The following is a 24,062-nucleotide window of genomic DNA, read 5'->3' on the forward strand; positions in this document are numbered from 1 at the left end:
GTGTGCCTACAGGCGTTATAGGCCTTACCGTAAAAAAAAAAAAAAAGCTGAAAGAAAACAGAGTACAGTAATACTCTGCTTAATGAAGAGGATAGGGGTGTCAGCTGAAAGAAAACAGAGTACAGTAATACTCTGCTTAATGAAGAGGATAGGGGTGTCAAAGCTGTTCGTAGAGCGAAAATTCGTTAAGCGGACGTAATTTTCCCATAGGAAATAATGAAAATGGGGGTGGATGTGTTCTGGGCTGGTCCCCAATATAACCATATGGGTTAAAATAAAAATATATATATATGTTTGGCAGCATATTAGGCCACCGGTGTACCACTACTTTTATGATGTCGCTTGAGTCATTGGAAGTTAGAGGAGCTACGTACAAATTCTCTCACATTTTCGCGTTTATGTTCACAAAACATTTCTGTTAGCTTTTTACAAACCTCGCCCAAGAAAGGATTGTTTTGTAATGCATAAAGTGAAATCTTACAAGGAATACCAAAAAATAAAGCAGAGATGAGATGAGCCACAGACAAAGCGGGAGACTCGCGGCGACTCGGCCGCTTCTTCTTGTGACCCTTTAGCCTGCGTGTTGTCTTTCCCCATGATATTATTTGTTTTCACTCCTCTAGTGTCTGCTATAATGGATATCATATCTTAGTATTCATATACGCTCATGCCATGAGGATAACCTCAACTCTGTGGCACTGAGTGATAGTGAATTACTAACGAAATACCACGGTATTTCATTAGTAATTCACTATCATTCAGTGCCACAGAGTTAAGGTTATCCTCGTGGCATGAGCGTATATGAAAACTAAGATATAATATCCATTATAGCAGGCAATAGAGAAGTGAAAACATAAGCATCATGATAAAAGTAACATGCAAGCAAAAGGGTCACAAGAAGAAGAAGAAGCGGCCAAATGGCCGCGAGTCTCCCGCATCGTCTGTGGCTCATCTCATCTCTGCTTTATTTTTTGGTATTCCATGTAAGATTTCACTTTATGCATTACAAAACAATCCTTTCTTGGGGGCAAGATTTGTAAAAAGCTAATAGAAATGTTGCTTTGTGAACATACATGCATTTGTAAGACAGTAACATCACCTGGAGAGGTGGTGTTCCCAGCAACCTCCAAGCGTTTATGGATGCCATTTCACTGCAAGAGGCTGCTCTGACGTTGTTGAAGAATGTTGGATCCAGCTCCAGAAGCGTTAGAGACAGAGACAGGGAGCCAGCCAATCACAGCGAAGCTACCGCATTCGGTCCCTCATCCGGCAAATTCAAACCCAGAAAATGTGGTTGTACGTTATGCGGATTTTTGGTCAAACTTTATATAGTACGTTAAACCAGATATTCGTTAAACGAATGTTTGTTAAGCGGAATGTTACTGTATATGGTATTTAATGGATAAGAGGAAATTGAAGATATTTAATTATTGGGCGAAAATGTGAAAAAGGTTAATAACTTTAAATACCTCGGTTCACATTTAACATCAGACGGAAATCTCGATTCCGAAATAAGTCATACAATCTGTGTGGAGAAACTGGAAAAATGTGTCAGGAGTGTTATGTGACAAAAAGATCAGTGCAAGAGTGAAGGGCAAAGTTCATAAAACTGTAGTAAGACCTTCAATGATTTATGGTGCGGAAGCGTGGCCTATTAAAAAGTCACAGGAGAAGAAACTGGACGCAGCGGAAATGAAGATGTTGAGGTGGATGTGTGGAGTAATGGGACTTGATAAGATCAGGAATGAAAGAATTAGAGGGACGACTAAGGTGGTAGAAGCTTCAAAGAAAGTGCAGGAGCGGAGGCTTCAATGGTATGGTCATGTTAAAAGAAGAGATGGACAGTACCTGGGAAATAAAATCTCTGATATGAGAGTGGAAGGTAGAAGAAGGAGGGGGAGACCAAAGAGAAGATGGAAAGATTGTGTAGAAGATGATCTAAGTAGCAAAGGAATTGATCTGGATAGTACCAAATATGAAAACCGAGGCGTTTGGAAACGGCTGACCAGGAACAGCGACCCTGTATAGAAATGGGATAAAGCTGAGAAAGAAGAAGAAGTTAAGTCCATCACAGAGGCTGAGAAAGGATGACAACCCCTTGACACACACCAACCACAGAAGACCGACCACTTTGCCTGATAGACCCTGGCAGAGGATTGTCTGACCGGACAGGCCATAAATCTAGCAGCCTTTTGAGAAAAGCCTCTCTTTCGGAAGAGATGCTGGAGAGTCTCTACGCGTAAAGGTGAAGAGCCCCTGGAGACTTGTGAAAGAGGTGGCAATGAGGCTGGCAGAACAGAGAGGCCCATTGTGGCAACACTTGAGGATGGTCCAGAAGCAGAAGAAACTGGTCTGCCTGATGCAGTTGCAAGGCAATCAGAGTCACATGAACACAAGCGGACTCTAACTCGAACTAGCACCCGCCAAATCAGAGAGAAGGGAGGAAAGGTGTATAGATCCAAGTCCTCCCATGGAAAGGCAAACTCGTCCTCTTTCTAAGCTCCTAGTTTGGGCAGTGGAGGCACATACAGAGGTAAGTGGTGATTTAAGGCAGTGGCAAATACATGCACTTATGTTGCACCCCACACCTGGAAGACCTGCCTACACACTACAGTTTGCAGGGTCCACTCTAATCCCACATACTCGCGACTGAGGATGTATGTCTGCCACTGTATTGTGCCGTCCCGGCACAAACCTAGGGTGAAGAGAGATCAAGTTGTCATTGTACCACAGAAGAATGTCCCACGCCAGATCCGAGAGAGACTTGGACCGGGTGCCCGCCCCCCCCGAGTTCTCCAAATAGGCCACCACTGTCGAATTGTCTGACATGAGAGACACCACTGTGCACGAGACTTTCTGCTGAAAGGGCTGCAGAGCCTGGAAAACAGCCATTATCTCCAGGTGGTTGATGTGAAACCTCCGCTCCTGTAGAGACCATATCCCCGAGACAAGAGAGTCCCCAAGTTGAGTACCCCAACCGCGAAGGGATGCATTGGAAAACAGAGACTGTTCCAGATGTGCCACCACAAAGGTAGCTCCCTTGAATAGATGACCCGGATCTATCCACCAGGAGAGGTCTGCAATGCACCACTGTGAAGGAGGAACTCGCCACTAGGGAGGGTCTGACGTTGCCTTCCAGTGTTTTTTTTGGCACCACTGAAGGGACTGAGAGTGTACCTGGCTGCCTAGGACCAACCTCTCCAGGGAAGCCAGATGACCCAAGAGGGGCCTCCATAGACACCATATGGGCTCTGGCCTCTAGAAAACTTTGCGCCACTGAGAGAAACTGGCTGACCCTGTATAACGATGGAAAAACCAGAGCCCTTACTGAATCCAGCACCATGCCCAGGTACTGCTTCCTTTGGCTGGGTACCAGGTTTGATTTGGGCAGATTGATCTGAATACCCAAGTGAGCACACAGCTGTAAAACAGCCCGGATGGAGCCTATGCATCCCTGGAGAGTCGTCCATGTGACCAACCAATCATCCAGGTAACGGTGCACGGATATCATGTCGATGAACCGATGAAGACACTGAAGCCATCACCTTGGTAAAGACCTGTGGGGTGGTGGCGAGGCCAAAACAAAGAACTTTAAACTGAAAAACCTTGCCTCACCAAATGAACCACAGGTACATGTGGGAATGCGGGTGGATTGGAACGTGAAAATGTGAAAATATGCATCCCTCATATCTAGAGACACCATCGAATCCCCCATGTTTATAGACTCCAAAACTGAAGCCACCTTCTCCATCTGGAAGGGGCTGACCACTAAAAACTTGTTCATAGTTGAGAGGTCGAACACAGGTCTCCAACCGCCTGTTATCTTAGGAACAAGGAACAAGCTCTATGGCCTCTTTGGCCAACATGTCCTACACTACTAGGTCCAAGGTCACATGATGATCCAACCCCTCAACATAACTCTCAAACTCTATTGGTCCGGCCGACAAAGGAAGGGGACGCAGAAAGGGGAGGACATGCCCATAACACAAGAGTCTTCACTACCCACTCTCCAATTTCTCCAGTGCCACTGCAGGCAAGCACCCACAGGCACAGGATAGCAAACTACCTCCCTAGCAAGATCTACCTCGGCCATGGTGTCCACCACTGTGAGAACCCCTGTCCTGAAAGGATCCCCCTATAGCAGAGGGCCTTGGGACTGGAGCTGACGAAGAGGAACTATGAAACGCACCCTTCCTCATCTGTTCTTTTCTTTTGCTCCCCCGGGGCCCAGAGGCTGAACCCATTAAAGAAGAGGCTAACCCCTGCACCAGGGAAGTCACCATGGTACCCATGTCTTGGGTTGTTACACCATAGTTGTGACTGGGTGGTGATATGGGCCCAAATTTAAGTACCAGTATAAATAAAATTGCCTGCACCACTAATGGTTGGAAGCTGAATAGTGCTTCCCCATACTCTACAGGCGCTATAGGTCATAACATAAAAAAAAGTAGTAGTATTTGTAGTTGTAATTTTTTGTAGCAGTAGTAATAGTAGAACAAGCAGCATGAGTAGTAGCAGCAGCTACTGCTGTGCTCTCTCTCTCTCTCTCTCTCTCTCTCTCTCTCTCTCTCTCTCTCTCTCTCTCTCTCTCTCTCTCTCTCTCTCTCTCTCTCTCTCTCTCTCTCTCTCTCTCTCTCTCTCTCTCTCTCTCTCTCTCTCTCTCTCTCTCTCTCTCTCTTTAAAGCTCTTATGTAAAATGATGTGTAATTTCATGACACTGCATTGAAAAGTATCTAATCTCTGAAATTTTACTTCACTGTTTGTTCCTTGTCATGCAATAAACAAGTAAAAGCAATCATTTTGCCATTATTTCCTCCAGAAATGTTGTGTGTATTTCTTTCAATATTGTGACCATTTGGCATTAACACCACTAATAATAGGTCCACATGACATTTTTTTTTTTTTTCATTTAGTATGGGAAAAAGAAAGTGGCAAATTCCCATTGCTTAAGGAAGAGGGCAATGTTTTGGGTGTATTTGGTCATCTTAAGCTCTGCCTATTGGCTTCACTTTTTTGTGTGGCAGGATAGGCAGATGCCATGTCTTCCAATCCATTCTAATTGTTATAATCTTGATTTTTTAAGTAGATCTTTTATTTTGTAGACATGTGTTTAGATTACTTTAGCTATCTTAATATATCGGTATGTAGTAGTAGAATATCCAGAAATTTACAATAAACAGTTGACCAATTTTTCTGTGAAATATATTACAATATCCGGTGAATCTGGCAACCTCAATGGGCGTTAGGGTCCTCCCCTCCTATTAGCTGTTGGTGTTGTGTTGTAGATAACGTTGTGTTCCTAAAGTGTTTCCTGTTTCTCCTGCAGCTCCAAGCCTCTGAAGTGTGTATCAAAAGAAAGAGTATGTGACGAAACAAAGGACTGTCCTGAGGGTGAGGACGAGGCCTTCTGCGTCACCCTGGTGCCTCATCTCAGACTGGAGGAGGACGTATTAGGGTGAGACATGGATTAATTGATTGATACATTTATTGTTGAATTAATAAATAAATACAACAAAGCAGGAGGATGGACCTTGTCACCCACCCCCTGGGCAAAGACTTAAGGTTAAAGTATAAAAAATATAACACTAGACAGTATACATAACAAGAATACAAGTACTTCAATAAATAAATACAGATATTGCACATCTTATTGCCTAAACATCCTACAGTCTGGGGGCAAACTGAGGATATTCCCTGAGTATATCCCTGAGAGTGGTTGAGTCTAGGAGATGGTCAATGAGGCTATACAAGTCATGTTGACCTTGTGGTCTAAATTTAGCAATGAGAGGATATTCCATGAAATAGTAATGCAGCACACAGCACTCAGCACACACCAGGAGAAGCCTAATCTGAGCCTCATTACCATCCTGTTATGTGATGCAGTTTGTCTCCAGTAGATGTAAACACAGCTCTGGGAGACACATGCATAGTGAAGACTAGTGCTACTGCCCCTATGGCAACAAAACTCCAACTGATCACTAATGCTACTATGTACAAGTCCTTAATGCTACTCTTAACATAACCCAAAATGTACTCAGTACCAGGGTCCACTGTGTCATATTGGAGGGCACACTGAGCAAGGCGGTCTGCTTTTTTCATTTAGCGGGAGGTGGATTGAAGGGCATACAATGCAGCCTGACTGTCAATAAAGAAATATACATTCTTATGGAGAGGCGCCACAATATGGAGCGCCTCCAGTACAGCATACAGTTCTGCTCTAGTGGAAGGCATGTGTGCAGGGAGCCGCCTGGAAACCTCAGTGTCAGTGTAGAGATTGGCAGAGATGTAGTCACGGATGAACAGCCCACATCCAGACCTGCTGCCATTGACTGATCCATCACAATAAAAATGAATAGCCTGAATGTGTGGGTACTTGGACAATTTAGTCATGAACATGTCTTCCAGCACATGAGGGAGCCAGTCCCTCTTGGGCTGATGCAGAGATTGAATATCCAGGCGGGTTGTAGCGGTGACATAACAACATTAATACAAGCCTCAGCTACACCTACACTTGTCAGTACTCCCAAGATCTTCCTGAGGTATGGTGTTGTAGGAGTGCGAGGATCATGATACAGGGGGGTCAGTGATCCCTTCAGAGATTCAGAGCCCATGCATAGCATATGACTAACTGTGCGACAAGTAATTTCCTGTACCCTACACATAATACTCGGCAGGTGCAGTTCAGCTCTGAGACATCAATCGTGCAGTCCTGGGGCATCCCAAGATTATCCGCATGGCTTCATTCTGAACAAGCTCCAGGGGAGGGAGTTGGGTGGCACTAAACTGTATTAAAATAGGGGCGGCATAATCAATAAGGGACCGTATGACAGATATATAGAACATTCTTAGGACTGGAATGCCAGCCCCCAGGCCCCCTGTTTGATAGCAGCCGAAGTGGTGCTAGCCATGGCAGAGTGAGGTCTCGAACATAGTTTTGTTTTACATTGATTTAGCACTAGTCTTATTAGGACATACAACACTGCCAGTTGTGACAAAGCTGACTGGAGAATCCTGGGTGTCGGGCATTGGAGTAGTATGTCATCAGCATACATGAGGACCTGGGTGCCCTGCGGAAAGGAACAGCGCGCAATTTTGTCCATTAAAACATTAAAAAGTATTGGACTAAGGACTCCACCCTGTGGTGTTCCAAGCTTGAAAACTTCCCCAGAGGAGACTGCACCTTGAAACCAAACTTATGCTGTTCTATTGTACAAATAGTCCCTGATCCATCCTAATAATCTACCTTTGACACCTTTGAGAATGAGTTCCTCCATAATAACATCTTTGTTGGCACTGTCAAAGGCACCCTTGAGATTGATGAAAGCTCTGCAGGTAGCATCCTTATTTATAAGACACTCAACAAAACAATGACTTGTAGAGTGACCTTTTAGGAAGCCATGTACATTACCAGAAAGTACATGGCCCACCTTGTATATAAGCCTGTTCAATATTACCCGTTCCATCATCTTGCACAGACAGCTGGTGAGAGAAATAGGGCAAAAGGTGCCATCATCTTTGGGGATTGGGATGATGATGGCTGTTTTCCAAGAAGCTTTGGGGAAGCTTGCCTGCAGTGAAAGACATGTTAAATAAATCCAAATAGGGTTGTCTACCTTTACCTCCAGGAGAGCATTGAGGATATCATAAGTGATACCATCCTTGCCAGGAGCTGTTGACTTGCCCAACTTGACTGCTGAGAGGAGTTTATCATGCATGATAGGCACACAGGTGTCATCCAACAAGTAAACACTGTGGTGAATGAACTCCATCCTTCATGATCTTTGTTGATTGAGCACCTCCTGGTGTTCCACAGGAAGACCAGAGAAGGATAAGGCTTCCCTCCACTGCAAGATGAGTTCTCGTGCCCTGCCTGCAGAATCGGGGTCACACAACTGTTGTCTGGACTTGCCCCGGACGCTGTTGAAATGGTGCCACACCTCCCGGAGGGACCGGGTCCTGCGCACCTTGTCCAGGAAGGAGACCCAGTACTTCTTCCTTTCCTGCTGCCGCAGATCCGTGAGGTGTCAAGCCACGGTAACCATGCCATCCCATGACTCTGTGTCTGCTGGGTGGAGCTGCCAACGTCTCTGGTAGGGAGCGAGCGTCTATTGGCAGTTCAGAATGACAGGATCGGTAGCGTAAGTCCAGCGGTGTGGAGCATGGGCCCTTGCCAGAACCCGTGGAGTCACGATGAAGCCCTCAATGGTGTGCAGGAGTCCGTTGTACAGTTCCTCTGCATGGCGTGGTACCGTCTAATGCTTCCTGGGCACTGCCGGGCAAACTGCACCAGGAGGGTCGTCTCCAGGGCAAAGTGGTCGACAAGATGCACCTCACTGGGCACCTTCCCTGTCACCACTCCCAGCAGTTGGGGCCTTGGCATCTGGCCCACCATTCTCCTCTTCAGCCCATGAAATCTAGCTGGTATTTCAGTGAGGTTGACATTGATGTGGGTCGCCACACCATGGATAATAAGAGGGTGAGTGCCCTCCTCACCAGGGCACTCCATAACAAAGCCCAAGAATCCCTCACTCACCAGGGTGGCATGGAAGGAGGAGTCAGTGCTGAATGTGATCTAAGGCTGATTCCGTCCCTCCTTGTAGAGTGGCTGCAGGTCTGGATGTTGTTTCAGCAGGACTGCAAACCATCTGAACAGCTCACTGGCCATCTTCCCATGGCTTGCAGGGAAACACAGGCGAAGCCTTTGTTTATGGTCCAAGGTGGCCGGGGCAGGTACATGTCGATGGGGAATCTGGGCAGCAGCAGCGTTATCCTGGTGTTTCTTCTTGCTAGATGGTGCAGGAAGAGGCTTCTCGACAATATCCATGTCCTTGAGGGCTGCTACGCCTACCTCCACCTTAACCCGACGTACGAGATATGTCGGCTACTCTGAGCAAACTGGGCATCAGAGACGTATGAGATATGTCGACGAGCTTCCTCGTGTTTTCGGAGGTATTGCGTCCTCAAAACCTACCAGTATACTGCCATCATGCACTGTAGACATTGCTCATGCTGCCTCCTCGTCCCTGCTAACATGAATGCTTCCTGTATTTATTTATTACATATCTGAACTTTAGCAGTTTCTGCTGCCTTCAGCTCGGTGTAGCGGTAAACTGATGCCTCAACTCCGCTAATATGATCGCAGCGTAATTTTCATTACTTACTCTCACCATTTCAGATGTTTTTGGTAACTGTTATATTGTGGTAGTGAAAACTTTGTATGACATAAATAAGAATTTTCCAATCGCTTTGTTATAAGGAAAAACAAGTACATATTACTCGGAAAATATTTGCACCGCGAAAGGCAACACTCCCTCGCAATATCTCGTGTCTATTTTTAGCCACAAACACTCCCAAACAGCAAAACATGACATGTTGTTTTCTTCCAACTCAGGAACGATATTATGCGTGTGTCCAACTCGGGGATCGACTGGTGAAAAACGAGGAAGCGAATAAACTAGTCACATAAGGCTTTGCTAAGTCGCTAACCTTAACACAAAACGTCTCACACCAATTAATACCACTTCCAGTCAATTCTGGGAGGAATGATTGTCATTTTCATTTGTTTCACATCATTTAAGACTGGTTTAGCAAAAAAAAAAAAAAATCCATGATGTGGCCAGCACTGACGCTGTACGGGTTAACAGTGCCCTCGACAGGCATAGTCCTTTGTGCTGGGCCCACTTGGAACTCGACAGGCTTTGTTGTGGTGGCAGGGGCGATTATTTTCAATCTCCAGGCCTGTTTCTGGCTGGCAAAACAGGCCTAGGCCTCCCTCAGTAGCCACTGAGTAGGCATGATCGCTCCAAATCACTTATGATTTCCGCTTGTAGGGGCTGCTACCCATGTAAACAACGGAGTATGATACGTGGAGTGAAGGATTGACTGAAAGAAGAGAGTTAGGAATTCAGAGGAGAACTGTAGTTTTATTTGGGTTTCATTTATCATTTAAGTTGAAGGTTGTGTTAAGAGTAAGTCTTAAGTGAGTTTTAATTATTAGGATGTCTAAGTATCAAGAGGTCTTAAGCATTAGGAAAAGTTGTAGATATTGCAGCTTTTTTCTAATGTAAGATGAGAATAGGCTCCCTCCCCCTCCCCCAACCCCGCATAGAAAAGAATGTAGTGACATCTCAAACTATGGTCAATAGGATCGTCAAGTTTTGAGAAGTGTCTTGAAACCTCGTTTTTTTAATGATTCAAGTCACAGGAAATATAAAATAAAATAAAAAAGTAGCCAGGGTCAGTGATTGAAAATTCTGGCTCTCACTTTAGGAAGATGGAATGGTGAAAGAAAGTAGTGTTATGCCGCCCCCTCATCCTCACAGCTCCCACAACTGTGACAGGAACACAACCTCAGTGGCTGTCCAGGAAAGCACAGGATGGGACTGCAACAGACACAGGGATACTTTTAGGCGAAGATTCGTGGCTAGCAAGGGGAGCGAGGCACAAGTACTCACCAGATTCAGGCAGACTTACTCAGAGAGGCAAGATACATGAAACACTTGGCACAACTCCTTCAGTTTACTGGTGTGTAATACAGTACAGAGTGGCACATAGAATACTAATGATGAGAGCGAAGGGGGGAGAAGACAACGGCGACTGACTGGGGAGAAGAGGAGGAAGAGTTGACTGACTGGGATGCGTCGAGAAGAGAGAGGCTAGAATGGGGCCTGCTTTATATATATCCCCCCTTACTCTACTCTGCTCCCATTGGCTCATCCATAAGCCAATCACAGTTGGCATATCCACCTGCTTGCTGCTGCGCATATCCGGTACCCCTCAATACCACATCTGCCAGCTAGAAGCAGAGATACCAACCGGATAGCATTGCAGATGCTATCTTCACTACTCAATTTGCGTCGCCGCAACAGTAGAAAGCATTGTGCAGCGAGGCCATGGCATTACTTCAGGTATAAATGTAAAGGGCAGGAGATTCATGTGATGGGAGGCTCAAGTATTTTTTGCAGGCTGCCTCTTTATCATGTATAACATGGGAAATGGTTGAGTTAATTAAGCGAAGGTTTGGAAGGTTAATGATAAGAGAAAGTAAGGAATGTATACCACCATGACAGACACTATCACCTCATTTATGGACTTAGTACACAGAGACAGGTCTTTGACATGAAATAAGTAGTCATTCCTTGGAAAATCAGAATAATACCTCCTTAGTTGCCCCTAGTTAGCAGAGGCAAAATACCAGTCACCTGCACTCTGGGGGATGTGAAGAGAAATTTGAGCGATAGGACAAGATAAACATAGGATAATGATCAGATTATCAAGGTGAAGAAGCCAGAATGACAGAATAAGCATGATTATAAGTTAAGAACAAGTAAAGAATGTTGGATGTACCTCAAAGCCAGTCAGAAATATGAGTAGGGTGTTGCACTAAATCCTCCAGAATCTAGATTGTGGAAAATAGCAAAGTCCAAAACTAGTTCTCCAGGTTGGTCAGTGAAGGGAGACAAAAACCAAAGCTGATGGTGAATATGGAGTTCTCCAAGAATGGAGATTTCCGTGAAATGGGAGAGAATCAAAATGTGCTCTACCTTGAAGATTAAAAGTGGTGGTTAATGAAATGTTGATTTAGAAAAGTTAAGTGAGAGCTTAAGAGCACAAATAGAGTTAGTTTGAAAGTGAATAATAATGTAGTTATAGCCAGGTGATAGAACATTTAAAGAATTCAAGAATGTGGACATGGAAGCAAGTTAGGTTATTGCGCACTTTAATGGAACACCCACCTTTGGCTTGAAAAATGAGGATAGAAAAAGTATTGAGGATTGAGAAGTGGATACTGTCAGTTGGCCCAAACACATGTGCTTTGGTAAGAAAAGGAAGAGGTTTGTTAGAATATAGGTGGTATATTGTTCCATGTCAACTGAACCAGTGCCACTTGCACCAGTACCACATGCACCAGTGCCAATTGAACCAATGGTCAGCTGAAAGAAAGTAGTGTTATACCGCCCCCTCGTCCTCACAGCTCCCACAATTGTGACAGGAACACATTGGTCAACTGAACCAGTAACCATTTGAACCAGTGACCATCTGAACCAGTGCAGCTTGAACCAGTGCAAGCTGAACCAGTACTATTTCATCCAGTGACCATCTGAACCAGTGGTTGTGTAACCCTTCCATTACAGGTGAAACTATTTTATTATGTTAGCATCCTCCCTGCACCAGCTTAAACTACACACTTATGCTAAGACTTTATCATTTTGAGCTGGTCCCAATCCTGCGACACGTTGAGTTGGAATGCTTTCGTGGACCTTTTTTACATTTTTTTTTTTTTTTTTTTTTTCAAATTTTTTTTTTTTTACTTTTTTATTTTAGTTTTTTTTCAAGTTTATATTAGTTTTTATATGTCCTTTTCTTGTTTAATTTATTTTTATTTCATACTTTTTATAAAATATTTTTCACTTTCTGTTTAGAAGTGAAGTGTAACTATTTTAATGTAGGTCTTTGAAGGAAATAGAAATAAAGTACAGTAATACTCCGCTTAACGAACAGGATAGGGGGTGTCAAAGCTGTTCATAGAACGAAAATTCGTTAAGCGGACGTAATTTTCCCATAGGAAATAATAGAAATAGGGAGGGATGCGTTCTGGGCTGGTCCCCAACATACCACATGGGTTAAAAAAAAAATCATATATACATTTGGCAGCCTATTGGGCCACCAGTCTACCACTACTTTTATGATGTCATATGAGTCATTGGAAGTTAGGGGAGCTATGTACAAATTCTCTCACATTCTCGCGTTTATGTTCACAAAACATTTCTATTAGCTTTTTACAAGCCTTGCCTCTAAGAAAGGATTGCTTTGTAATGCATAAAGTGAAATCTTACAAGGAATACCAAAAAATAAAGCAGAGATGAGATGAGCCACAGACGAAGTGGGAGACTTGCGGCGACTAGGTCGCGTTTTCTTCTTCTTGTGATCCTTTTAGCCTGTGTGTTGTCTTTCCCCATGATATTTGTTTCCACTCCTCTATTACCTGCTATAATGGATATCATATCGTAGTATTTAAGGGAGGCGGTGGCGTAGTGGATAAGGTGGTGAGCGTGGGATCGGGCAGACGTCCACACATAGGTTCGAATCCCACCACGTACAGCCTTAAAACACTTTGCCATTTGTCGAGTGGTTTAAAGTTACCTACATGTCACCATGATACCCAGGTTCTAGGTAGTTACACCCAAGATGAGCTTGTGTGGTAATATGGATACCACTATAAATAAAATTGCCTGCGCCACTAATGGGCGGAAGCTGAACAGCGCTTCCCATACACTCTTCAAGTGTGCCTACAGGCGCTATAGGCCTTACTGTAAAAAAAAAAAAAAAAAAAATTCATATACGCACGCTCATGCCATGAGGATAACCTCGACTCTGTGGCACTGAGTGATAGTGAATTATTAATGAAATACCGCAGTATTTCATTAGTAATTCACTATCACTCAGTGCCACGGAGTCAAGGTTATCCTCGTGGCATGAGCATATATGAATACTAAGATATGATATCCATTATAGCAGGCAATAAAGGAGTGAAAACATAAACATCATGATGAAAGTAACACCCAGGCAAAAGGGTCACAAGAAGAAGAAGAAGCGACCGAGTGGCCGCGAGTCTCCCGCTTCGTCTGAAGCTCATCTCATCTCTGCTTTATTTTTGGTATTTCATGTAAGATTTCATTTAATGCATTACAAAACAATCCTTTCTTGGGGGCAAGGTTCGTAAAAATCTAATAGAATTGTTGTTTTGTGAACATAAATGCATATATAAGACAGTAACACCACCTGGAGAGGTGGTGTTCCCAGCAACCTCAGAGCAACCTGATAGCAACCTTGTCACCACCCCTCCAAGCATTCATGGATGCCATTTCACTGCAAGAGGTTGCTCTGACATTGTTAAAGAATCTTGGATCCAGCTCCAGGAGAGCTAGAGACAGAGGCGGGGAGCCAGACAATCACAGTGAAGATACTGCGTTCGGACTCTCTCCTGGCAAATTCAAACCCAGAAAATTCGCTAAAATGGATGTGGTTGTACGTTATGCGGACTTTTTGGTCTAACTTTATATAGTACGTTAAACTGGAAATTCGTTAAACGAACGTTTGTTAAGCGGAATATTACTGTAGTCACAACAAATTCTGCTTAACTTGCACACATCTTCTATGATATTAAAACGGGAATGGTTCATACAACTTACAAAAAAAAGTTTTATGGCACAAAAAAATACTCTGAATTGTTGGTAAACTAAATATATTCAGATCTTGTAAAGAAAAATGAAGTTGAAGAAATATAAATAAAATGCAATATAACTTGATTATTCTATGGTAACAAGGTAAGTATATAGTTATAGTTACATAGCACAAAATCTTATTTTCTACCCAAGAACTTGTATGTGGGAATTGCTCTCAAATATTGTAACTTGTCAGCTTCTTCACCATAAGATTTAACTTTAGCTGCTAAAAGCACATAAGTATTTCTTGACCTTTCAAGATTGACATCTTAAGGCATTTTGCATTGTTAGCCTATGAACTGCAACGTCTTTTCTGATACCATTCATGAAAGACCATATTGTTGGATGAGAGCACATAAAAAGTGACTTGAGAGAATTATGAAACCCTTCTGTGCAATTAGTGGTTTTTGGTACACATATTTGTGCATCCTTGTAATGATTCCATAACTGTGGTTCAAACCTTGAGTTTCATGAACCTTCCTCCTATTCTAGGTCTGCTTATGTATGTAGATTCAAAATATGCAATTAAGTCATTGCATTCAGCCTCATCTGGAAAAGCAGCTCCTAGCTCTTCAAATACCTCAACTACTTCATCAATTGGTACAAAAGCAAGTGCTGGAAGGGACTTGACGATCATTGCAAAATCACGGTCAGTTTCATACCTGACCTTCTATCCCAATTCCTTTACCTTTCTTATCACAGACTGATTTAAATGAAAGAAACATCCAGATACTCTTGCTAGAGGAAACTCATTTTTGAAAGTACTTATTGCTGCCAACTCAAAATCAAGTAGATTAGTAGAAGGGTTGAGACCTAGATGCAACATTTTTAAGATTTCAATCATATGTGTGTATGTTTCAGCTGTTTTGTTTGGCAAGAGAAAATATATACAAGGGGAATAAGAGTTTCCTACAATTGAAAGAGAATCAATGGGATAGTCTTAAATGTTCCATTCCCCATCCATACTTCACTCTGAAGGCAATTTACCAAATCATGCCTCCCAAAGGCTAAAATTCTTTGAGGATCATCGACTCCAGAATCATACATGACAATGTTTTCATAATCATTAGCTATCTCAAAGTTTTGCAACTGAGGAGATGGTTGGACTTAGTCCTCTTTTTGGCATGTTTGTCTAATACGTCGTTCAATGGCAGATTTTACTGGCATTCTTGACAAGACATAATCATTTAAGGGAATGAGATGTTCGGCGAGGATTGTCCTTGTGATGGCATGGGTGTTTTTTGCATCTTGTGTGATTTTTGCAAGGGCAGTGTGAACATCAGTTTGAATAGAGTCTCCAGAATGGGTGTGGTCAGAGGAATCTTTTATAATATTTGAGCCCTTCGTTATTATTGATGATTTACATTTGAAAGTCTTATACTTGCTGCACCTCCAATACTTTTTTTCATCATCCATCCAAGGCTCTTTTGTCCGAAGAATATACTCAAAACTATGATGCAATAGCAATTCTTCATCTCTCATCTTAACAACGAAAATTCACTTTTTTACTGAAGACATACACAAACACCAAAGACTAGATTATAATAACAGAGAGACATATTCTGACTCATATCAGCCTTGAACTGTCCATCTGGATTAGATACTGTTCTTTGTAATATACACTCAGCTTTATTCTTCATTAAGTTCCTCCACCATATCTGGCCACTAGGAAGCTTGAAGTAGTTGCAATATCTTCTGATGCCCATGATGGTGCTCACCTTGCCCCAGCTGAGTGACACAGGATCCTGCACACAAAAATGGTGGTCCAGCTGTAACTTGGGTAAGGCGCAGGCATGTTGATTGCAGGAAACCTCAACATCTTGGGATCTCTTTGCAGCTTGACAATCACGTACGTCTATGCTAGCCTGACACTCCTTGAAGGACTCTGGGTGAACAGGCACACAAGTGCGAAGAAGGTGCCCATACAAGACATGCTGGGGATTGTCCAGCATGGGTGAGAGTGTTCCAGTGCTCAAGAAGAGTCCGTTCGAACTCCACAGTCGATGGTATCAGATGGGGCAACTTTCATGATTAAATGTTTGACTGTCTCCATGGCTGCCTCTGCATAGTGATTCGACTGCGAGTAATGTGGTGAAGATAACCCCAATGGTCGAGGAAACTTGCAAACTCCCAGCTTGTAAAGTGGGGTCCTCCATCGGACCTGAACTGTACAGGGAAACCCACATCGTGGGAGTAGTGACGAAACTGGCATATAATTATGGCAACTGTAGTGTCAACCACAGGGGATGACAGGCCAGCCTGAGAGACAACTAGCAATGATGATGAAGAAATTTCCAGGTCTGCTGATACTGACTTGAAGGGTCTGATTCGGGTGTCATTGTTGAGGAGTAGTTCCCGCTGCTGGCTGGGCTCTAGTACTTGGCAGGGTTCAAATGCTCTATTGGTGTTAGTTATGTTGGCAATGATACCAGGCGAAAACACTGCCTGTTCCGCACGTCTTTTCGTTGCTTCTATGCCTTGATGACTGTCATGGAGGCGAGCTGATGCTGTGTGCCAGAGAGCAGCTGGTACAATGATACATGCAGTGTTTAGGACAAGGTTCCTGTTAATTTAGAGGTCCTCTTTCAGCTTCCAAAATGGCAGCAGTGTGTTGTGTAGGTCATACTGACTGCTTGGGAAATCATTCCACATGCATTCGAGTACCGTAATACTCCGCTTAACAAACAGGATAGGGGGTGTCAAAGCTGTTCGTAGAGCGGAAATTCGTTAAGCGGACGTAATTTTCCCATACGAAATAATGGAAATAGGGAGGATGCATTCTGGGCTGGTCCTCAACATACCACATGGGTAAAAAAAACAAAATATATATATATATATATATATATATATATATATATATATATATATATATATATATTTCTAGTATTACCTTTTTACAAGCCTTGCCCCAAGAAAGGATTGTTTTGTAATGCATAAAGTGAAATCTTACATGGAATACCAAAAAATAAAGCAGAGATGATGAGATCGGCCACAGATGGCAGAGACTCCGGTGACTTGGCCACTTCTTCTTCTTGTGACCTTTTTTAGCTTGGCATGTTGTCTTTCACCATGATATTACGTTTGTTTCCACTCCTCTATTGCCTGCTGTAATGGATATCATATCTTAGTACAGGCAACCCCCGTTTAACGAAGGTTCACACAACGAAATTTCGCTACAACGAAGGTTTCATTTTACTACCATCTGCTCGTTTAACGAACACCAAACTCGCTTTAACGAAGTTTTATCCAGGTAATTTTTTTCCAAATTTGAAAGCCCCACCATATCACGCAAGCTGACAGGCATTTGAATACACCAGGAGCTGCTGGTACTAAGGCCTGCCTCAGGAAAAAATCCTGGGACACCTATAGAATAAAGATCAAGATCAAGATCAAGCCTCTCGTGGACAACACGCACAACACTCACTCCCCAGTCAAAACATAACAGCCTCAGCAGCAGCTTGTCTTCCCTAGCTCAACTTACCACCAAAACGCCCTGCAACTGGCCTAGTTTTCGTAAGAAGACCAGGAAGTCTCTTACTCTCCAAATGAAGCTAGATATTATTCACAGACATGAGAGAGGCCAGAAAACTATAGCAGTGCTGGCCACTATCTTGACTCCATATTATAATATTATACTGTCTCTATTTTCAAGTCAGCAGACTCTATTAAGGAGGCTGGTGAGACCGTATCTTCCTTGCAAGCTAAAAGAACCACCAGAACTCTTGACTCTATAATGGATAAAATGGAAAGCTTTGTGGAAATGTGGTACATAAGTTTTGTATGCAGTACAATGATGCGCACTTTGTTTACATTCCACAGGTTGCCGGTTAGTGTCTTTCCCGTTTCACTCGTCCTCCCTTCATAAATCTAAGATCATCAACATTATAAAGTTACATACATACATACATACATTAGTGTACATTATAATGACTTAAATTAAACTACCTAAATGTTTAACTTCATAATTCTTACTTTCATTAAACCTTTTACTGTACTATGATGCACTCTCGCTTTGCTTACTCTCAGTGGAAGTTCAAATCAGGGGTTAAACTTGTTATAATCGGTTCGCTTAACGAAGTGTTTTTTAGGAACGTAACCCCTTCGTTAAACGGGGGTTGCCTGTATTCATATATGCTCATGCCATGAGGATAACCTGGACTCCGTGGCAGTGAGTGATAGTGAATTACTAATTAAATACCGCGGTATTTCATTAGTAACTCACTATCACTCTTTGCCATGGAGTCGAGGTTATCCTCATAGCATAAGCATATATGAATACTAAGATATGATATCCATCATAGCAGGCAATAGAGGAGTGGAAACAAATTTAATATCGTGGTGAAAGAAAACATGCCAAGCTAAAGAGGTCACAAGAAGAAGAAGCGGCCAAATCACTGGAGTCTCCGCCGTCTGTGGCCGATCTCATCATCCCTGCTTTATTTTTGGTATTCCATGTAAGGTTTGACTTTATGCATTACAAAACAATCCTTTATTGGGGGCAAGATTTGTAAAAAGCTAATAGAAATGTTGTTTTGTGAACATATATGCATATATAAGACAGTAACACTACCTCCAGAGGTGGTGTTCCCAGCAACCTCGTCACCATCCCTCCAAGCATTCATGGAAGCCATTTCGTAGCAGGAGGTTGCTCTGAGGTTGTTAAAGAATCTTGGATCCAGCTCCAGGAGTACTAGAGACAGGCGGGGAGCCAGACAATCACAGTGAAGCTGCCGCGTTCGGTCCCTCACCCGGCAAATTCAAATTCAAAGTACGTTAAACTGGAAATTCGTTAGACAAACGTTCGTTAAGCAGAGTATTACTGTAGTCTAACGTAAGACCGATCATCATGGGCAGCTCTGTGGAAGTCCTCCATAACTTTGTCAGCTGCTAGATCATGAGAATATACAAGTGACTAGACTGTCTAAAGGGTAATGACGTTCACAAAGAGGCCTGTGTCGTGATCTAGCACTTTGTCCTCAGGGTTTGGGTGGTTGACTGGAGAACAGGATAGGGGATCCAAAATGCAAAGTTGTTTCCCTGGCCATCATTTCGCTGAGAACTGGAAAGCTGACAGCTTTTCCTTAAGAAGTTGCAGTCATAGATTCTCAATCACATCTAAGGTGTAGTGATTGAGAATTGCAATAAGAGTGCAAAGGTCAGTGATAAGTTCAAAATTTTGAAGACTGGAGTGGTAGAAATTGCATTTTGACGTAGCCCAGGTCACGACTAGTACTTCCGATTTAATAGTTGCATAGCATGTCAGTAAAGAACTTAGAGATCTACACTGTAGAAGTTACAACTGCCCTCCACCATCTTCTTGCAACAGAGCATAGCCAATGGCATGGAGACGAGATGCGTCTGTCTGCAAGATGGTGGACAGGGCTGAGTCAAAGTTTGCCAGTACTGGTGGGTTTGAGAGGGCCTCCTTCACTCTCTTGAAAGCCTCCTCATGATTAGGGGTTCATGTGAATGTTTGCTTGGGGCTCATAAGATGTAAAGGTTGTGCACCAGCTGAGATGTGTGGGCAAACTCTGCCAACTGGTTGACAAGACCCATGAAAGACCTCAGGTCTGTAATGTTGGTAGGGGTGGAGAATTCTGCTATAGCCTCAGCCCTCCTTGGATATACTGCAACGCCTTCATCTGAGAGGATGTAACCACAAAAAGACACTGTCGGTGCTGCTAAAATGGACTCGTCTGCATTGAGTGTTATCCCATTTCTTCTGCACCTGGTGAGAACTGCACTTCATGTGTACTAGGTACAGTCAGCGCCTCTCGACGTGATCGCACGCTAAACAATATACACATTATGATTCCGATTGAAAGAAATGGTCAAACTACGAGACAGAATGAAACATAAATTGTTGTGGATACTTATTAACTTACCTTGTATTTACTAATGGGGTATCCTTTTCGTTTTTTCACTTCCTTCAAACGACTAGGGAGAGAATCTGCTAGCTTCATCACCGTTTCTCGTGGTATGCTGCTCCAAGCTTGACAAAGTGTTCTCTCTAATTTTGGCAGTGTGGAGGTGTCTTCGTTTCTGAGCTTTCCCTTCATGATAGCCCAGAGGTTCTCAATGGGTGATATGTCTGGACTGTTGGCCGGCCAGTCAGAAATGCACTCTACCTCACTTGCAGCAAGCCATTCCTCGACGGTGTGTGCGGTGTGGCATGGGGCGCCATCCTGCTGCAGCACCTCAGCACCAGTCGCTGCAAAACAGTCAGCCAGATGAATGTCTAAAAGACTGAGGTAGACGTCCTTGGTGACTGACTAGCCTTTAGGGAAGACATGCAGCTCAGCCACACCCCCATATGAGAATGCACCCCATACCATAAGGGTGGGAGGGTGTTTAGTAGACTTGGCGGTAAACTTTGGATGGTATGGGTCTGATCCTTTCCGACGCCACACCATCTTGCCTTTTGTGTCACTGACTCTGAATGCTGATTCATCAGTCCACAAGACTCTCCTCCACTCATCACCAGTCCATGTGCTGTATTTACGTGCAAATGCCAGCCTCTTTTCGTTGTGCCTCGGAAACAAAAGGCTTGTTGCGAGCACGATATTTCTTAAATTCTAATTTTTTCTGGATATTTTTCTGTATCGTTCTTACTCTGACTTCCTGGAGAAGTACTGGATTCTGTTCCTTAGTTTGTCGTGCTGTAAGGGTGGGATTTGCATCCAACTGGCGCCCTATGTGAGTCAGAGTTCTGTCACTAATCTTAGGTTGCCATCCCCCACCATGTTTGTGGTAGGGAATCTCACGCTCTCCAGACGCCTTAAATTTTAACACGAGGCGGCGGACTGTCACTGGGTTCACACCTGTTTCAACACTAATTTCCTTGGTTTTTCGCCCTAATCTATAGGCCTTAATCACTTCCACAATATCATATTCACTTGTGTAAGCTTTGGACATTGCGGTAAACTTTCAGCAACACAATTTGCATTTGCAACACAGGGTCACAGACGGGGTAGTGGCGGCGGCACGTAAAGAAGGCACGCGTCCTTATCAGTCAACCATATTCAAAACTAACTGTTACTGTGGCCTAAAGTGACGGGTGTGAAGTCGATCAAGTTGCCATGTAGTCATTTTGCCCCCGGGTGGTTTCTCGAGGTGCTGCAGTGAAGAAATAACAAAAACGCAAATTTGCCGCGTGCTCGCAGCCGCGATCACGTCGAGAGACGCTGACTGTAATCCTCATCATGACGGAGGATGTCATCTACTACTTTGACATAATTTGGTATGCTTTGTACTGCCATATTGCCTCTAAGACAAAAGCTGTGGCAGAAAAACCCATGCAATACTGAAAGCGTCCATATGGCGTTATGAAAGTGGTGAGATGTTAGTCCTCTTCTACCAAGCCTATCTGCTAGTAGCCACACAAGGCATCTACTGAAGTGAAGCAGAGTGCTTTAGGGTTCACACTGCATATTGCTGCCAAAGGTGTGGGAGAAGGGTGCACTGGACATGAGACTTGGCTGTTGAGCTTAGTTAACTTGGTGGTGATTCTAACACTCTAACAACAGCTACAAGGGGATGACACAATGGAGATGGGTCTTTACCTGCAGGAGGGATGACGCCTTGTGCCACCATGGAGTCCAATTCAGCTTTGAGTGCTTCTTGAAAAGCGAGAGGTATTAGATGAGGGGTGTGGATGGCAAAGGGCTTCATGTCTTCCCAAAGATGAATCTTCATTGGAGGGCCAACCATCTTCCTCTGTGGCTTCATCTGCAGATCCTTCTTAGTCATGAGTACGTCGCTGAATTCACTTAAGAAAACCTCTTTGGCTTGTGCAGTGGTCTTGCAGGTAGTGAAAGGCAGCTGTGATGACGCATAAGAGAATGCGATGTTGCTGGATCCGGCTGTGGATGAGTAAGCTGGTATTTTGACGTCGGTTTCATGTAGCCTGTTAGCATGTGTCACCTCAAGGATGGACTTCTGAAAATCCTCTAAGATGATAGCTAGATCCATGCAATCCCAATAGTACTACAGGAGTGTTAGAGTCTCATGCACGTCGATCCATATTGCCATAATATTGTTGGCAAAAGTTACTTTGGCCTTGAAGGAACCAAGGGGTGGTGCCATCTCTGATCCATCAGTAGTGAAGCATTTAGCTTGTGGAGTAGGCTGGAAAATCTGCTTCATCAGACCCAGGTGATGCAAAATGGTTCAGGCTAATCAGAGTGACACCAGCGCCGGTGTCAGGGATCATACTAATGGTACCCAATACATTACAGTGCATAATGGTAACTCTGATCTGCTGTGGAGACTCGTTCTTGGTGCGCGAAGCTGAATTCACTTTCATGGTGTGTCTGTCATGCTGACCAGGTGTGCTACCAACATTACCCTGGTGCTGAGTGCTATCACTATTGACCTGAAATGCTTTCCCTTTGGCTTGAACTTTGAATTTTGGGGTCACAGCATTTATCGTAGTGACCTTTTTGACCTCAGATCCGGCAGGTAGCATTCCTTTCAGGGCATCGTGCAATTTTAAACCAGTGTCCCCTTTTTCCACAATCATGGCACACTGACTGATTTTTTTTTTTTATGCAGGAAGAAAACTAGCCAAGGGCAAAAAAAAAATAATAAAAGGCTTATTTGAGTGCTGGTTCCCTTAAAAAGTAGTAAGAAATTAGCCAAAATCAAGGAACAAATGTCTTGAAACCTCCCTCTTAAAACATGTCAAGTCATAGGAAAATGGAAATACAGAAGCAGGCAGGGAGTTCCAGAGTTTACCAGAGAAAGGTATGAATGATTGAGAGTACTGGTTAACTCTTGCATTAGAGAGTTGGACAGAATAGGAGTGAGAGAAAGAAGAAAGCCTTGTGCAGCGAGGCTGTAGGAGGATGGGAGGCATGCAGTTAGCAAGATCAGTAGAACATTTAGCATGAAAATAGCGATAAAAGATAGAAAGAGATGTACAACATTTCATTGGTGAAAAAGAGGCTGAAAACAGTCAGTCAGAGGAGGGGAGTTGATGAAACAAAAAGGCTTTGATTCTACCATATCTAATAAAGTTGTGTGAGTGGAACCCCACCAAACATAAGAAGAGTATTCCATACAAGGATGAATAAGGCCCTTGTACAGAGTTAGCAGTTGGAGGGGCAAAAAAAAAACTGGCGGAGACTGTGAAACGCTTAACTTCATAAAAACTAGCAAGAGATGAGACGTGAAGATTCCAGTTAAGATGATGAGTAAAGAACAGACTAAGGATGTTCACTGTAGAAGAGGGAGATAGACGAGTGTCTTCAAGAAGAGGAAATAGTTGTCTGAAAGGTTGTGTTGAGTTGATAAATGGAGGAATGAAGTTTTTGAAGATTTGAAAACCACTAAGTTTTCTCTGCCCCAATCAGAAATCTTAGTAAGATCAGAAGTCAGGCGTTCTGTGGCATCCCTGCGTGATCTGTTGACATCCTGAAGGGTTGGTCGTTTCTGAAAGGACGTGGAAAGATTTACGGTGGTATCATCAGTATAAGAGTGGATAGGGCAACAAGTTTGCTTAGGAAGGTCATTAAATGAATAATAGAAAGAGAGTGGGTGACAGGAAAGAACCCTGAGGAACACAACTATTAATAGATTTAGAAGAAGAACAATGGCCGTCTACCACAGCTGCAATAGAACAGTCGGAAAGGAAGCTTGAGATAAAATTCAAAAGTATACGAGACTTACCGTAGGTCAGTTGAAGTATGCTTGGGATTTTAGGAGTCAAATCACGTCTGCCGTAGTGGAGATCTTTACATGAGATAAGCCATCCGCACACCTGCCAGTCAGACTTCAAAGCCACGAACACCCACATGATATCAATTAACATGTTATGAAACAGAAAGGCAAGAAATT

The 24,062-nt window shown here is 43.4% G+C and overlaps 1 protein-coding gene across 1 annotated transcript in view; it reads left to right on the plus strand.

Annotated features, from left to right (window-relative positions):
* The window catches only part of LOC123507730 (serine protease nudel-like), a 165,825-nt gene extending 160,351 nt beyond the window's left edge, over nucleotides 1-5,474 (plus strand). The window contains 1 exon segment of the mRNA XM_045260891.1: nucleotides 5,327-5,474. Coding sequence (XP_045116826.1) covers nucleotides 5,327-5,459 — 133 coding nt within the window. The 3' untranslated portion in view covers nucleotides 5,460-5,474.
* Nucleotides 5,475-24,062: the final 18,588 nt, after the last annotated feature.

Source organism: Portunus trituberculatus, chromosome 23, assembly GCF_017591435.1.
Source record: "Portunus trituberculatus isolate SZX2019 chromosome 23, ASM1759143v1, whole genome shotgun sequence".
Taxonomy (NCBI): Eukaryota; Metazoa; Arthropoda; class Malacostraca; order Decapoda; family Portunidae; genus Portunus; species Portunus trituberculatus.